General features: G+C 40.0%; 1 protein-coding gene across 1 annotated transcript in view; it reads left to right on the top strand.

Moving 5' to 3' along the window:
- Window positions 1–15,372, top strand: part of PRELID2 (PRELI domain containing 2) — a 55,614-nt gene that overhangs the window by 8,399 nt on the left and 31,843 nt on the right. The window contains exons 2-4 of the mRNA XM_072146132.1: window positions 2,118–2,175; window positions 3,783–3,856; window positions 10,427–10,587. Coding sequence (XP_072002233.1) covers window positions 2,118–2,175; window positions 3,783–3,856; window positions 10,427–10,587 — 293 coding nt within the window. The remainder of the gene's footprint in view (window positions 1–2,117; window positions 2,176–3,782; window positions 3,857–10,426; window positions 10,588–15,372) is intronic.

The raw sequence follows: 15,372 nt of genomic DNA, 5'->3' as shown, positions 1-15,372 counted from the left end.
GTTGGTATGATACCTTGAACGGAACATGTTTCAAAGAACAGGAGTCCTTATATGATGCAGGGGCTCCGACTGCTGGCCAAACTTCAGTACCGGTGCTGCAGTTTGGTTGTCCAACATAGAGTCCTTGTTTCATATTTCGGTATGATGCAAGGACTCCCACCATGTTCAATGTGTTGAGTAAGTGGTAACATCAAACCAACATACATGACAATCTGGACCATAGGCAGTTCTATCCTTATATGGTCTAGTTCTTTCCTGCAGCTCACTCTCTTGACGGCGCCACTCGCATAATACACCGCCTCGCACCATCATGTCAGATGCACTGTGCATGCTCCCAAGTTTTTAAATAGCTTGTAGTGACATGGAGCTGGGGGCTGGAACCCAGGAAGTGTGAAAGGGTGGATTTGGCCACTGCGATGGGGAGGTTGGGGTGCCTGATTCTGCTGCCTCTTTAACTGCATCTGCAAGAAGATAATCAAGGAGAATTAAAGTGGTTTTTGTGCCGAGGACACACACACACACACACACACACACACACACACCATTACAACACATTTAGAGTCGGCTATAATGGTCATAGGTTATTTTATGTTGACTGGTTCCCTTTAAAACAAAAGACTCGTTAAGGAAAAAAAGACCCAATGATTAAACTGTTGATACTTTGCCATTATTAAAAAGTAACCAAAATGTTGAATATTTCACAAGAACATATGAGTGAAAACCATAACAATAAACCTAAAATATGCCCTCCCCCACCATACTTATTTATACAAAGAAATATAAAAAGCGACAGGCGTAGCTTACATACGTAGTATGAACGTATTACACGAGTTATAGACATTTGGTAACTTTGTACTGACCCAAAGAATAATATCTTTTCATAGTGAACAAATAATTTACACCGCCTTCTATAGTTTCTCATTGTGATCGCTTCAGTGGAAAAAATACTATTCACCCTGTGACCATTAGGTGGCGCTGTATCCATTGCCAGCCTGACATATTACTGAAAAAATCTCATCTCATGAAAAGATATTTGGAGGAATGAGTTATGTGTCCCATTTTGAGCTCTCCGAATATTTTTGCATATAAGTACTATTCCAATCTCCCTCATGTTTGCTGTGCAGATAGAAGGCTGCTGGTAATCCATGTTCTATATTAGTCCTCATTGAATAACACTGGCTTGTTAAAGGTTTAGCAGTAAGATAAGTGAAAAGGTGGACACCCGGGACTAGACCAAGTATAGGTGGGCATAGTGGCATGTTTGGGTCTGTACAGCCAGAAATTAGAGCCACCTCCTTTTATCAACATAAACTCTGAGCTGGAAAAGTTACTTGTTTATTTGCAAGATGAAACCAGGTATTACTGTTGGGAATCGTTTCCTTCTGGAATGGATATACTGGTTTGTCTTTAAAGGAAATCTTCCATCAAAATCCATCATGATAACCAGGGACAATTACTCATATAACTATGTTATATTCGTTATCTATAGCCTCCTTCCTACTAAAATAAAGCTTTAAATTTATGCTAATGAGCCTGCAAGTGTACCAGCAAATAAAAAAGGAAGGTGAACGGAAAGTCTTGCCTTAATCTGTTCCACAAAGGCTTCAGTGGACCTTCTGTTACTTTCCATTATTTATAGAGGAACTTTAGAATGGAAGTTCAGTGCATTGTCCTCATACATACAGGATCAGAGTAGTGGTGCTGCACGGTGTCTGTATATGCAGCATGACATGCTAGGCCGTACCAATATATGCAGTATTATAGTAGTGGTTCCCCCTACGTGCATTTTTGGAAAACCTATGCATATGATGCAGATTTTGTTCCTAAATTCACCTAAAATGTAACCTATGTGAGCACTGCTGAATCTTTTATGTTTGCATTTTTATACAGCTATTTCATGGGGGAAACAATCTTTAAGGTACAATGGGGTTGGATTAGGACTACTACATTGGTTATTATATACAGCATGTCCTACACTCTGTTGTGTGGATGTAAATCGTGTTGCTGTAAAATGTGTCCATTCACTTCTATACTTCACGTACTATCATGTGAATGCATGTACTCTATCAAGCTAAACTTGTACATTATTTATGCTATATTCTCTTTTTATCTTTTAGTATCCTACCCCATTAGAAAAAAATGTTACTGCAGTCACAACTGTGGAAGAGCAAACAGGTGAGCATTAGTCCTATCCAAGTAATAGATCTTATGGATATAATCTAATGGCTAGGTATGATTTCTATTAAAGGAAATCTACCCTTGCCAAAAAGTAAAAAAAAAATTCAGATCCTCACCTGTCCTCCTCTTCATCTCGAGCCCGGGGCTTGTCTTCTCTAATCTTAACACACCAGGATCACTTAGAAAAAAGACTTTTAGAATTAGCAGTGAAGAGTGCTGGGACGAGATATCCAGCCCTCCGGGCTGCTAATTATGCACAGCCCTGCCACACAGGGGGATGAACATCTAATTCTGCACTCCGGATGGCTTATTATATGTTTTTTGTTTTTTTTTTTCTAAGTAATCACGGCGTCCCGGACTTGAGATGAAGAGGAGGACAGGTGAGTATCTATATATTTTTTTTTTTTCCTGACTTTTTGTTAACTTTAGATTTCCATTGAAGGAAATCTACCACAAGGATCATGGATTGTAAACCAGGCACACTTACATGCTGGTGTTTGCCTGCTCTGGCAGGATCCACTATTCTTTTAGTTTTTTAAACCCTTGTATAGCTTTTAAAGATTATGCAAATTAGCATAAGGGGCTCCAGGCTCAATTAACCGCATTGGAGGCGGGGGCCAATCGGGCTCAGAGGGGTAGACACCAGCATGTAAGTGTGCTTGGTTTACAATTTTTGATCTTTGTGTCCTTAAACTTAAAACCCTGCGGTGTATTTACTTTAATTAACCATTCATTCTGATGTGTGTGTGTGTGTGTGTGTGTGTGTGTGTGTATATATGTATGTGTGTGTGTGTGTGTATATATATATATATATATATATATATATATATATATATATATATATGTATATATATATATATGTATATATATATATATGTATATATATATATATGTATATATATATATATGTATATGTATATATATATGTATGTATATATATATGTATGTATATATATATGTATGTATATATATATGTATGTATATATATATGTATATATATATGTATATATATATGTATATATATATGTATATATATATATATGTATATATATATATATATATATGTATATGTGTGTGTACTGTATATGTTTTATTATAAATTTTATTAGAAGATGTATTTCTCATCGAATTAACTTAAAATTTTATTTAAATGAAGCAAAAGCACTTGTGACCACTTTTCCGCTCCCGCCTCCCACTGTCTGTCAAAATCTCGTATGATTCTAATACTATGATTGCAAACTGCCGAAAAATAAAATCATTAAATTATTAAAGTGCATGATCGTCGGACAATGCAATTCGGTGAACTCCTCCGGACGGGTAAGTAAATATACCCCATCAGGTCAATGTGAACAGTAGCTGTTATGTAGCTGGGTTGCATTGATTTTAACATTTGTGGGTTTTTTTCTCTTTAAATTTTTGTTTTATTTGAGCGCTGTGTACAATAGCATGGAGAAGATGCCTGGAAACCTTAACATGTGTATGTATGTATAGTTGTATGCTTGTAAGGCCGGTTTACACACTGGGGTTACTGTATATAACTGACTGGGAAAGCTAATGTTATTACATAGATACTAAACTTTTTTTTTTTTTTCCTCTTCCTTCAGACCCAGCAACAGGCATTATATATAGACGAAGAATTGCAACTTGTAATAATATCATTCCATCCTTTCTGAGGAAGGTAACATTATGTTTTGTGTTTTTTAGACTTTTGTTTGTATACATTTTTTCACCCAGATAGAACTGAGAGTCTCACATATAAATCCCCCTAAAGTGCAATGTTTATGCTAATGTCATGTTCCCCACTGTGTACCTATAAATTAATGCATATGGGCTATATGAGTGCATATACAGATCAACTGGAAACTGATGGTATTCTTCATTTGGAAGTTAAATTAATATAAATCTTGTTCCATGTCTCCACGTTGCAGATCCTGGTCAGTTTAATACTCCTGACTCAGCTGGAAGTCAAAGTGGCCATAGGACTGCCAATAAGTGGCATCAGACGGCTTGGTATTAACCCTATACAAATTTGCTAGTCTCTGGACATCCCCACGTTTTCCCTACATATGCTATTTACTATTCCATGAGACCTGTGAAAATGCTCCCCGTATATACAGGTGGTCCCCTACTTAAGAACACCTGACTTACAGACGACCCCTGGTTACAAATGGACCTCTCCATTTTGGTAATTTACTATATTTTAGTCCTAGGTTACAATAATCAGCTGTAACAGTGATCACAGGTGTCTGTAATTAAGATTTATTGTTATTCCTGGTTCTTATGACAATCCAACATTTTTAAAATCCAGTTGTCACAGAGACCAAAAATTTTTTGACTGGGGTTACAATAATAAAGTATACGGTACCGACTTGCATACAAACTCAACTTAAGAACAAACTTACAGACCCTATCTTGTATGTAACCCGGGGACTGCCTGTATTTTGTTCCTCCCTGTGAGGGATCTGCCAATTGGGGTATAACATAAGTGCAGCCATTGTCTTCTATCCTGACTTCCACTGGTTTGTCGGCTCTTTTACCGCAGTCCCTCATTTATTAGACTGTAGGTTGTTGTGAGGGGTCGTCTTCTCAAGGAGAAGATGCTGACAATTTCGCACAACGTTCTTACAGCTGTGTGTCATAGACGTGTCGTGCGTTGGGGACCAGCGGATGTTGTTTTTCCTATGTAAATAGCCAAGATGTGAAATGTAGAATGCAATTTCTGTGACTTTTTCTTTCATGCATCATCAGTCCAGAGAGAGTGGATTTTTAAGGTAGGAGAGTTGTGCCGCAACCAATTGCCGAGCTCTGCCTGTCGGTGTCTTGCATGCAACAGTTGGCATAGGGGGTTCTTCTGAAATCCATCATTTTAAATAGGCTATAACCAGCTGGAAGTGGCTCCAAGTGAATCATGGAATGGGCAGATAATTTACTTAGCTTTTAGCAGTAAAGGGAATCGGACTGGGGACTGAGCAGTTTGCATAAATCTTTAAACATTTGCATGACCTCGCCATCATTTGTTAAGGTCATTGAGTGCATATGAATACCGAGCGCTAACAGCAGTCGGTCAGCTTTCATCACTGCTTAACTATTAATCCTCGAGTCTAATTACAAGGATGAATACAGATTCTTTTTTTCCACATCTCGTTTTTCATCAGGTCACACACAGAAACAATTTGCATTTAGAAAGCGCCTTTCATCCAGCCGGCATCACAAAACGCCCGATTTATTTTATTTAAGAAATGTGTAAATTGGTAGGTAATGTGCATGCGCTGTGCTTGGGAATACTGATGTACCTACATGTACCCCGAGGGATATGGATAACAATTGGTTCCTGGCACCACCACAGACCCCGGTCTCCTTTTTTCACTGTTATGGAAGAACCCTGGAGGGATAGTAAGAAAATATACCAAAATTTTGGGAGAGATTTATCAGTAGTGTCTGAGGTAAAATTCTTCTAGTTACCCATGGAAACCAATCAGAGCTCTGCTTTAATTTTATAAACGGCTGTGGGAAAGTGAAAACTGATCTCTGGTTGGTTGCCATTGGCTCTGACACTACTGATTTAATCTCCCCTGTTTACTTTATGGGGCACATTTACTTACAGGGTCATGCATTGTCTGACTATAATGCACCATGCCGTGATTCACTAAGATCATGCGCCCGAAGTCATAATGTGTCGCTTCACGCTCAGGTCCCCTGTAGTTCACAATCTTTTTAGTGGTGCATGTAAGTGCTAGGGCTTGCAAAACAAGTTAAATCCTGTGCTCAGTGTGAATCAGTCGGATTGTCCAGCAGCACGCCCCCCAATTTGTATGGAAGCAAGCCCAGCTGCACCACAAAGTGTTGCGTGCGCCACAATCCCAGCGCGCACACTTATTAAATACCTGTGCAAGCCGTTTTAGCCCCCAAAACAGTACTCGTGCGACAAAAGTGCTCGTACACCCTTAGTAAGAGCCCCTATGTCTTAGGAGTTTTAGGTTGGTCTAAGATGTTTTCCAATGACCAATCTGTGTTTTTCCACAATGTGCGATTTACGAATGGTTTGTCTACACTTTCTGTTAGAAATCTTTTACTTTATGAAGAAAAATCATCTAACATGAAACAGTTGTTTGTTTCTGTCCATGTTTATAAAAGGGGATATTCCGCTTTTTCTAATGGTAGCTGTAAAACCAAATTGTCATCATAAGCAATTTTACTACTTAAGACAAAAATAGGCAAGATTTTGAGCTTGGTTTGTCAAAATCCGTAAAAAAAAAACCTCATTGTAACTGATTGTTACTACTTCTTCAAAAATCCATAAAATTGATATTTGTAACTCCAGCAACAAAACGTTCTCTTCCCTGAGTATTGCTTAGTGGTAGCTGGGGGGTACACTAGCATCGGGGTGAGATTTTGGTGGCTGCTTTAAGATAATGGCCAGGGTATACAGAGCACACATACTCAGATTACTCTAGTCATGGGAATGGACCTTTGTCCAGCTGTCTGCATCTGACAGGGCAACTGTGGGACATCGTTCTAGCAGGACAGGTGCCCCACCTCCAAATGCTGATACTGTCAGAAAGTTAAGCCAAAGCAGCGAGCAGACAATGTCAGCATCTGGAGACAAGACAAATCGCCTGCTGATTATTCACACATAGTACACAGATCAGAAATGGTACAACGTTTCAGTTGTCTAGACCTTTGTCAAGTTTAGATCTGAAATTTAGTATATGAAGAAGCTGAAAGTAGTGAGAGCCCACCTCGCCACTTTCAGCTAATGCATATATTAAATTTCAGATCTAAACTTTTAGAAAGGTTGAGATGCCAGAAAATCGTACCAATTGTGATCTGTGTACCATGTGTAAATAATTGGAAATACACTATGGCTTGCCTTCTTTTCTGCATCTATGTAAATAAAAATATAAAATGTACAATTTGGTGTTTGTCATGTCCCTTGGTTGATGCAATTGGAATGAGAATCCTAAGTGAACACACCCTATAACTGAGTGTGCGGTATCCCTTGCCCAAGGTCAAGGTTACAGACCTTGGTCCAGCTCCTTAGCCCTACTTGTTCAGGTAGTCATTTGGCTGAAATTGGACTGTACAAAGTTCACGTCTGTGTTCGGTAGCTTCTGTCACACTCTTCATTATTTAAAAAATTAGCAAAGCAACCTGCTTCTTTTTTTGGTAATGGAATTGATGAAATGTTCTGTTCACCTTCTGTTTTTAGTTGCGCTCTCCTAAAATTAAAAAAAAAAAACCCCAGTGTGAATTGGCTCTAAGCCACAATTACTCCTAAAAGTAAGGATGTTTAGAGACCTCCTGGTCACCCAATTGCTTTGGGGACCATTAGTATCGGCTGTCTACTCAGCCCAATGTTGTTCATGGTGCAATAAATTTAAAGAACAACTGTAAAGTTTTTTTTATTTTACACAAATAGATAGCTCTTGGGATGTAAAACAACTTTGCCTATCTTTATTACCTATATTCAGTTGTTTCTTTGCTATAGCCTTCACATTACCTCAATGCAGCAATGGGTGCCTCCGCTCCATGTGCTGATAAGAATTATAAATCCGTATGTTGTTTACACTTTGTTTCTGGTTGGTTTCCTGGGAGGGGAGGAGCTGCTGCTCCCTGCTCACTGGGGAAGAGGTCATGTAGCAGAGCTGGAAGTGTGCAGAACGGTGAATGCAGATGTCTCCTGCATTCAGAATAGGGAGGTACAAGATCTCCCTGTTCTCGATCAGTCCCTCCATCCCAGTCTGTGATTCTACAGAAGTTTCTCTGTCTGTCTCTGCTCTTCTCACTGCTCCCTTCCCCCATCTTGTCATTGGCAGTATCAGCTCTGTCCAGATAAGCTATTAACCCTTAGTGCTCACACAGCACAGGCTATAGACTGCATGTAACTGTTACTTATGATTTCAAGCACTTATTGCATGTTCCCTGCTCCTCCATGTGATGGAATCTGCCAGGCTGGTCACCATATACATCCTATATATGTACTGTGCAGTGTTCACTGGATTTACTTGTGGGAAACTAAATGGATTTAATGCTAAATTACACAAGGCATCATGGGATCTGTGGGCAAGCTAGCTGGCCTCAGCCTGAGGGTATAGACCAGGGGTGGCGAACCTATGGCACGGGTGCCAGAGGCGGCACTCGGAGCTCTTTCTGTGGGCACCCAGGCCGTCACCCCAGAATGAAATTCCAGACAGAACTCAAAGAATCTGCCTGCAGAATCTTCCTACAATGATAGATGAATTTGCCCTCCACCTTTCAACTGTGTTGGTGTCCTTAGGAGGCTGAAGGATTGAAAGTTGTCAATGAACAAAGAGAAATACATTGCTACTTAAACTGCGCTGGCACTTTGCAATAAATAAGTGGCTTTTGGTTGAAGTTTGGGCACGGAGGCTCTAAAAGGGTTCGCCATCACTGGTATAGACTGACAGATATTAGTCTCCGCCCACTTCACCTCTGGTGATAAAGATTTTTGTCAAACACTTTCAGAACAAAAAAATGCCAGAACTTTGGTAAGAAAAGGACGAGCAGCACATAGTAGGCATTAGGCGTTCTGTTTGTTTTCAAAGGGGGAATCGCCTATAATAATTTGGTAAAATCATTATAGCTTTACAGTTACGCTTTAAGGAGAAAATTAGGATTGTGCGTACAGGCAGTACCCAACTTAAGAACACCCAACTTTGAAGACCCTAGTTACAGACAGACACCTCTACTGTGACCTCTGGTGAAGCTCTCTGGATGCTGTACTTTAATCCCAGGCTGCAATGATCAGCTGTAATGTGTCTGTAATGAAGTTATTTTGATGGCAAAAAATCCAATTGTCACAGGAGAAAAAAAATCATCTGCAGTCACAATTATGAAATATACAGTTCCGACTTGCATACAAATTTTGTCTTGAGTACAAATGTAAAGAACCTGTCTTGTACGTAACGCGGGGACTGCCTGTATATCTTTCAGGTAAGCCTTGGCAGGGAAGTGGTTAAACCAGATCAGTAAAGACACTGGCTCCATTAAGTAGAAAGCAATAATTAATCTGGAAAAAAGTAACATTTAGTTGCTAGAAGCGATTCTTCATATAGTCTGACTGACAGCTTCATCTGAAGTGTGATTAATGCAGCGGGAGATGTGTATGTAGTATGTAATGTAGAAATGTCATCTCTCCCTCCGCGCCTCTCCACATCACATTGTCTCACACATGAATACCCCATTGGTTAAACAATCCATTTATTTGTGAACGTGACCAGTAAAGGGCAGTACGGGGACTGGGAAACGTTCAGAGTAAAACTCAATAAACTTCCGCACTTTGTCATAAAGACCTTGAAAAATCAATGTGCTCAATACATTGTAATGGCGCACATTTCCGGCCTTTGGAAGCCGCCACGTTTGTGTTTGAGCAACGTCTTTTGTGTTGTGTTTACATCATGGTTCCTCTCGCTTTGGTGAGGCTGCACATACACGCACCTCTTTTCATGTGAATTCTTAAGAAATCCAGTCCTGACAATAAAACCTCCACTTAGATGTGGAAAGTTTATAGATTTAAAGCAAAGTGGAAAGAATAATAACTAGATATGTTCAGTTCTTTGCTTTGTACCTGGCCGTTATGTTTGTTTTTCCTCTTGGTACTTCTGGGTCTGGTACAGCCGCATCTCACTGGGACTTATTGTGCCCTGTGAATTTAGTCATCTGTCTTTACCTCCTGTGGGGGTAGAAAATCGCCCTTCCTGTCTTTTTGAACAGAAAACCTAGGAGGAAAATTTGTCATCTCCTTTGCTTCTCTCGGCACTTTTTAGAAGTGAAGCGAGTTGTGATAAAGGGGCCAAGCTCCCAGCATATTTTTTACTTGAATACTTGGCATTCACCATTAATGTACTTCATACTTTAGGTACATGTGGGCACAGGTCAACCAAGCATGCCTAGCCAACTTCTGTACTACAGCAATGATACAAGCCCAGTGAGTTACCTCTAAAGACCACCCTAGTGTAATGGCTGATGGATTTAGGGTACCCGTTTTTATGCCACATATTGCCTGAGTTTTGTTTTTGTTTTTATTTTTCTTTCTGCTTTTGTCTTGTAAAATAAGCTGAATGTTTACAAGGCTCAATCTCATAGAAATTCATTAGGACTAACTGAATGTGAAAATGAGACCTTTCTGACTCTTATAATTTGACAGAAAGAAGTGGATTGCCATTATTACCGTTTTTTGCCAGAAATTGTATTTGATTGTGATTTCTTTCTTTTGGTTTATCTACAGTGGAGCATCCTTAAGGTAACAAATATCTACCTAGAAGAAGAGTCATGGCTGGATATGAAGGCACGAGTTATGAATCTGAAGTGTCGTTGCTTAACGTGGGCCCAATATGCCTCAATGAATGAAGAGTCTGTCTACCGGGAAAGCAAACATAATTCTAACTGGTAAGATGTAGATGTGTTGTAAGTAATGTATGTCCTGCAGAGCTTTCCTGGTGACTCCTTATAATAGCCTCATGTGCAATTAAGTATTGTACATGGGAGGTCTACTTAAAATACGCAACATCTCTTACTCCACACCTATCGGCCATGTACCGAGCAGCATTTGATAGGGGTTGCCTCCTGTCCAGCCTCAACGATGCCACTATTGTGGTGTAATTGAAGCCGGGAAAGGACCCAGAGGAGTGTGGCTCATATAGGCCCATCTCTCTCGTTAATAATGACTATAAAATATTAACGAAAATCCTGGCCAATCGCTTAAGTAAAGTATTGTACATGGAATACAATAGCAGAAAAGTATTATATACCAGTCAGGTAAACTTTAAAGGGGTTTGCCCATGAAATAAATTATTCAAATTTAAACCCCCCAGTGATGTTTCCACAATAATAGATAACCCCCTTACTTTACAATTTTACTCTATTTTATTGCTGTTTTTGCTCCTATCACTCAGTGAAGGTTGGTTTAAGAGTCTTGAGTGTGGACGGGCACTAGCTGAGCAGACACTTCATGATCCCTTTGTGCTTTGAGATGCTGACAATGTGCTTAGATTATCAGGGTACAGGGTTTATCTACACTTTCATTTGGCTTCTGAGCATTCTACTAGTGTCAGACATACATAGAAAATGAGAGATGAGACCGATCAGAGTCACGAGATAGATATAAGTCACAATGTGACACTTGGCTCTGCTGCCTCACCTTATCAATATAACGGAGTCAGCACTAGTCTGTCACCCCCTCCCCTCAGATCCAGAGCTAATCTTGTTTTGTAGATCTGCTTCTGATTCCCATACAGGCTGAAGACCAGGAAGTGCCTGTGTCTGTAGTGTGCTCTGCCTCCTGCCCCTCCCCCAGCTCCTGCAATACAAGAGAAGCTACAGGAATCTGCCGACCATAGTCATGGGTTTACGGTTGGGATCCAGGGACAACCAAAATTGTAAACGTCTGGACTGATACAGGACTTTGTGGGAATACCCATTTAAAGACTGTGAACAAATGTTATCCCATTAAGCTACCAGCACCCTCAGTTAGGGTATGAAATGTACTTTCTAGAATTTCTTCTTTTATGTGAAATGTACAGAGAGTCATTGACTTGTCTGAGAGGAGTCAAATTTAGAGGCTGCTCTGTTCAGTAGTATTTAGAAACCATAAATATGAAGGGATTGGATCTTCATCTGCAACGTGTATTTCCAACTATGTTTTCTCTTCCTGTATCACTGGTCCTGTAGATCACAGAACCCCAAGCCTGATGCAATATGAAGTGTGTGTGTGTGTGTGTAGAACCAAAGATGGAGACGTCTAAAGTGACCTTCCCCTTCAGCCTCTAAAGAAGACTCTTCTCCACTCATTTTCATATGGCTTAGGAGGAGTCTTTATCATGGGTGAATTAATGAGATTTCACCTAAGAGGAAAGTTTCATACCCTACCTGAGGTGGTAGTAGTGTAATGGGCTATCATCTGGTTATAGGTTACCTTTTAAAGGGATTTTCCAGGATCACAATTTTGATTACCCATCCGTACCAATTTTAGACCAGAATTGGAACTCAACCTAGGAATACTTCTAGAAAGTACTTTGCTGATGCTTCTTTTTTTTATATGGGATCAATATTTTTAATAGTTGTATTCAGCCTTGCAGAACGTGGCAATGTACATTTAATACCCTATTAATAAAGCTGACAATTGCCTAATGAAACTAGTAAGAACGCAGACGCCTCTCACAGCAGCACAGTTCTTTATGATCACTATGGCACAATGTTTTTCCAGCTTTTGATTTTTTTGCACAGAGCTATGAGGTCTACAAGTGTTGACAGCCCATCTCTACAATAAACATAGTGCTGGAGGTCTGTTCAAGAGAGATGGTTAGTTAATGGGACAGAAAATTAGCATTGTGTCCCAATATAAACCAAATACCCGTTGGGAACACCAGGAGAAATGTCACATCTAGGCACAAAGAATTCCTCTTAACTAGGTTCTAGAACGTCGATAAAAATGTGGCAGAAATAAATGTACCATGTATATGTACTGTGAGCAGAATAACCTATAGCAGGAGTGGTCATCAACAAAGCCCAACGTGTGGACGAAATAAGAAGTATACAGTGTGCGACACACAAACTGTGGTGAAACTAGAACAATGGAAATATTTCTGCCTGAGGCCTCCTAAAGGAACATTGGACTATTACGTGATATAAGCTGATAATGTGGCTGCAGTAGTACATATTTAGGTACAGTAATCGAAAAAGGAAGGTTTCTGTCATCCAGAGAACTAAAGTCAGCCATAAATATTATATAAATCTATCATTTTAGATTGTGTATGATATGAAGCATAAAAATAGAGATATGTGGAGACTATTTGCTCATATGGCATCGGATTTGGCTTGAAGACTCTCTGTATCCCACTTATTGAGGTTTATTTATCTCGGGTAACTGCTGGTTTAGTGTAAATGTAACACTCATCACCTGTCCAAAGGATAGAGAATGCGTCCGATCGTCCTGGGTGTGTTCTCATGTGGCAGTAACGCAGGTGTGTTCAAACGCATCACAACAGCTGACAAGAGGAGATTTGTCCAATTAAATAGCCGTTAACATTGTGTTTACAAAATGCATGTGTTAACACCTCGTTGATGCATGTATTAACGCATTCATTTGTTAACGTGATGTTAATGTACATTGGCAAATCTCTTCTCAGCTGTTGTATTCATTTGAAAACACATGCGTTACTGCCCCTTGTAAATGCACTCTGGATGATCAGACACTGATGAGTGTTACATTTACAATAAACCAGCAGTTACCTGAGATAAAGCATTACTGCCACGTGTGTTCGTACCCTCAGGCTGTGTTCACACTTTCCATCTGGATTAGAAACCCGTGCGATCAGTCACAACTGCCTGGCGCAATTCATGTAAACTATGCAAAACACTGAGTGCTCGTTACCGATTACATGAGTTTCTGTTGATGCACATACACCATCGGGCAGAGCTCTCCCCATTGCATCTGGATTGTGTTGTGAAACATAATCCACATGGAACAAGTGAGCGCAGCCTCAAAGAACTGAAATCAAAATTTGTTTGATGTGGTTTTAGGAGCAGTTTCTAAATTTAAAGGGAACCTGTCATTTTAATTAACCCACCCAAGCTAAATGCTTTATAAAAACTGATTTAAAAGTCCTTATCCCTAAATGGTTCCTTTCCATGGTTGCATATAAGTTTACAAACTTATTTTTTAAGCATTGCAACTCACCTGAGGTGAGTCCAGTGACATTATTGGAGTCTGACATATTAAATTTAACGTGCATTGTCCTGCCTCCTTGTAACTGATTGACAGCTCACACTGCTAGGACATGCTGCTGTTTTGGAAATGGTACTTGGACTGTCTGCCAATATTCTGCCCAGCTGTTTACTTATAATTAGGGGTAAAGTTATACTGTAGGATATTTATCAGTGCTTCTTTGCCAGTTTCGCAAATTCTTCACTCCATGTGGGCCGCGGGCACCGGCAGAGTGGGCTGGCACAGGGTGTTCCTGTCCTGTGCCTGTTCACTTTTTAAAACCTGTGAACTGTTAGTGTTACTGGGTAAAGGACCTTACTTGACATCCATGTGAATCACCTGTTCAGATAATGCCTTCATCTGTTAATTTAAGGAACTGTACCTAAGGCCGACGGCACACGTGGCGTTTTGAACCTGTTTTTGGGCCATTTTTAAGCAGTCCGTTAAAAAAATGCCATGTGTGCCGCCGGCCTAAGCATGCTTTCAAACGTTGCGGATTAAGCTGTATCATTATCAGTTGTTAGATAGTGTTGGGGCAGTTTGTTAACAGGTGAAGGACATGAACGGAACAAGAGAATCCATTGAAACGTATGTGGTCAGCAACCTGTTAAATTGACAAAACCTCACCTAAACCACTTCCTAACTATTTGCAATGCTCTAATGTCACATTAAAATGGATTACCCTTCAGTTTATATGCAGTTTTGACCTCTACATGTGATCACACCTTTATTGTGTTGATGGAGCAACAGTATTTGCCCATTACATGGGATACACTAGTACTAGTTCCACCACTGGCAGTGGAGCTCCACAATGTCACCGCACCTTGTCATTTAGCCCCATCTGCCAGAGAAGGAAATGGCAATGGATCCAACAGTTGTAAACTTATTGATGGTGAAAATCCATATGAAATCCGCAAAGAATCAGGGTTTTGTAAGTGTCTTCATAAATGAGTGTCCTCAAGAAATGATCCTCTTGTTGCTAGGCATGCTGGGAGTGTAGAAGTATATTTGGTGGATTAGTTGCAGATGTTTCCACACTTGGAAGATAAATACTGGAATCTTTTATTCGTTCTGACTCTTATCACCGCCATGTCCTTGCACTTCCAGTTCTAATGCTTATAAGGAGTGCTCTTCGGTTTTCCATTGTCGTCTTGTCTGGAAGTCATTTGGCTGTCAGCATTCTGTACATTGCTCAGATTAGGCCCTGGTGTGGTGACAATTCCTTGCTATAAGAGGAGAGTAGGGTACAACGCTACCACCATTGTAAAGTCACACTGAATTCTAAACCGTCATACGCCTTTTAGTAAATTACTTTTAATTTACAGTTAAACCTTCTTAAACCAGGTTTCTGGGACCAGACTATGGCCCCTAATGATTTGTGAGATTAAGCAATTGTTGCGGAAAGAGCCTGCACCTACTTCTCATCTCCCTTCCAGTTCAGATTCTCTGGCCGCCACTGAGTATACAGA

This window comes from Engystomops pustulosus, chromosome 4, assembly GCF_040894005.1.
Source record: "Engystomops pustulosus chromosome 4, aEngPut4.maternal, whole genome shotgun sequence".
Classification (NCBI taxonomy): Eukaryota; Metazoa; Chordata; class Amphibia; order Anura; family Leptodactylidae; genus Engystomops; species Engystomops pustulosus.
The sequence above is the reverse complement of the archived record's forward strand: the minus strand, read 5'-3'. Positions and strand labels throughout refer to the sequence as shown.